Source organism: Poecilia reticulata, linkage group LG19, assembly GCF_000633615.1.
Source record: "Poecilia reticulata strain Guanapo linkage group LG19, Guppy_female_1.0+MT, whole genome shotgun sequence".
Lineage (NCBI taxonomy): Eukaryota > Metazoa > Chordata > Actinopteri > Cyprinodontiformes > Poeciliidae > Poecilia > Poecilia reticulata.
This window is the reverse complement of record NC_024349.1, coordinates 11,381,219-11,382,939: the sequence shown is the minus strand read 5'-3', so window position 1 is coordinate 11,382,939 and position 1,721 is coordinate 11,381,219. Positions and strand designations below refer to the sequence as shown.

General features: G+C 35.5%; 1 protein-coding gene across 1 annotated transcript in view; it reads left to right on the top strand.

Annotated features, from left to right (window-relative positions):
- Positions 1-761: 761 nt before the first annotated feature.
- LOC103481503 (5-hydroxytryptamine receptor 3A-like) overlaps positions 762-1,721 on the top strand; it is a 10,977-nt gene continuing 10,017 nt past the window's right edge. Inside the window, exons 1-2 of the mRNA XM_008436981.1 lie at positions 762-858; positions 1,404-1,564. Of these exons, the coding sequence (XP_008435203.1) occupies positions 822-858; positions 1,404-1,564 (198 nt within the window). The 5' untranslated portion in view covers positions 762-821. The remainder of the gene's footprint in view (positions 859-1,403; positions 1,565-1,721) is intronic.

Genomic DNA, 1,721 nt, shown 5'->3' with positions numbered 1-1,721 from the left:
AGATACTTAAGCATTCTTCAAAATAAAAGACTTCTTCTATTCAAATAAATCATGTCTTGCACTTAAATATATTTCACTTCATCCTTGTAATTATATACAATCATGTTCAATTCAATTAATAATAATCATGTAATCTATGCTTAACATATAATTGTAAATCAGTCACTTATCATACTGAACAACATATAAGTGTAAAAAAGTCACAACAGCAACTTTGCATTAAAAGTGTCATTATTTACCGAATGACMCTTCATGACAACTGTCATGGACATTCATAAAGACTTCTTCGTGTTCATGACAGGTGTTATGTCATGTGTCATATCAGTTTTATGCACACCCCTTCAAATAAAGTGTTACCAATTTTTTTTTTTTGCAGTAACCCTTTGTCATATTGATCTACATGCATTAAGAGACTTTTGAATTAATGGTGCCAATGAGTTCACAAGTCATTGTGAACTCATTTATGTAACATTTGCTTGGGGAAAGAGATTCAATTACGATCTCRCCCTGCAGAGTCTTAAATGTTTCTCTTTGGGAATTTTTCACCAAAACAAAGGAAACAATCCAGACTGAATATACCATCGGGGCACGTTTCCATTTCCTTTGTAACTTGATCTATAAGTAAATTCATACATTCATTTTGGACATGTGGGTGTGGCCTCTGTCTGAGAATGGATGTGTGGAAAAAATGAAAAACCAGCAAAAAACACCAGACCTCCAGCTACAGCTGTGATTTGAACCGCCCCTTTCCAGTACCACACCATGCGGTCATCAACTCAAAGGAGACGCTGAAAGGACAAAATACGCACGAAGGAGTCAAGATGCTGGTTGGTTTTCTTTTTCTGCTCCTCATCTCTGGTAAGTCTCAGAAATATTCATCTTAGAGTTTAAAATGACTGTTAAAAAGTGGAGAAAAGTGGATTTAGAACCTTTTCAGGAACTGCTTTTTAACTATTTGTATATGTTGTCTGCCTGGTAGTACTGCTGAAATAATTCTGAGTTAATTAGCTGATTGCGTTTTTGTTTGTATTTACTTATTCTTTTATCAAATACAAAATAACAGGTTTTCTTACAGACATMCYTGAGAGATTAAGAGATAACTTTTCCTGGGCTACACACCGACATTACTAAATAATTAGTGAACTGCTTGTATAAAACCCTGTAATGGTGTCAGCGACAGTCTCATAATGGCCACTTAATGCCCACAATCAATTCTAATAATTACTACATGTGTCTGTGAACCAGTGTTTTTGATGTCCTCATCATAAATTCAAAAGCAATGAATACAAACCACATGAGGAACTAATGCATTTTTGTAGTCGAAATGAAATCAATCTCATTAAAGATTGACAAAATGTGACGGCTGTTTTTGAGAAATGTTTTCCCGTGTTTGTCGTCTGCAGATGAGATTCATTCTGAGCAGAACTGCAGTTATCAGGACGTCTTGAACTATTTAAACCTGTCCAGGAGCAACGAGCTGTACYMCATGACCCGGCCCGTCAAAAACTACAAAAATCCCACGTTAGTGTCACTGGAAGTTCTGCTCTATGCCATCCTAGATGTGGTAAGAAATCAATTATTTTTAATATCTGYTATAGAAATATGCAAAATAAARAAAAGCTCTGAAAGAAAACAAAGGCAGCAGAGAACGGAGTCAAAAACTGTGATTTTATCTCCAGAGAAGAGTAATGAGGAGCTCAGTAGCTCATGAGATAATGAGT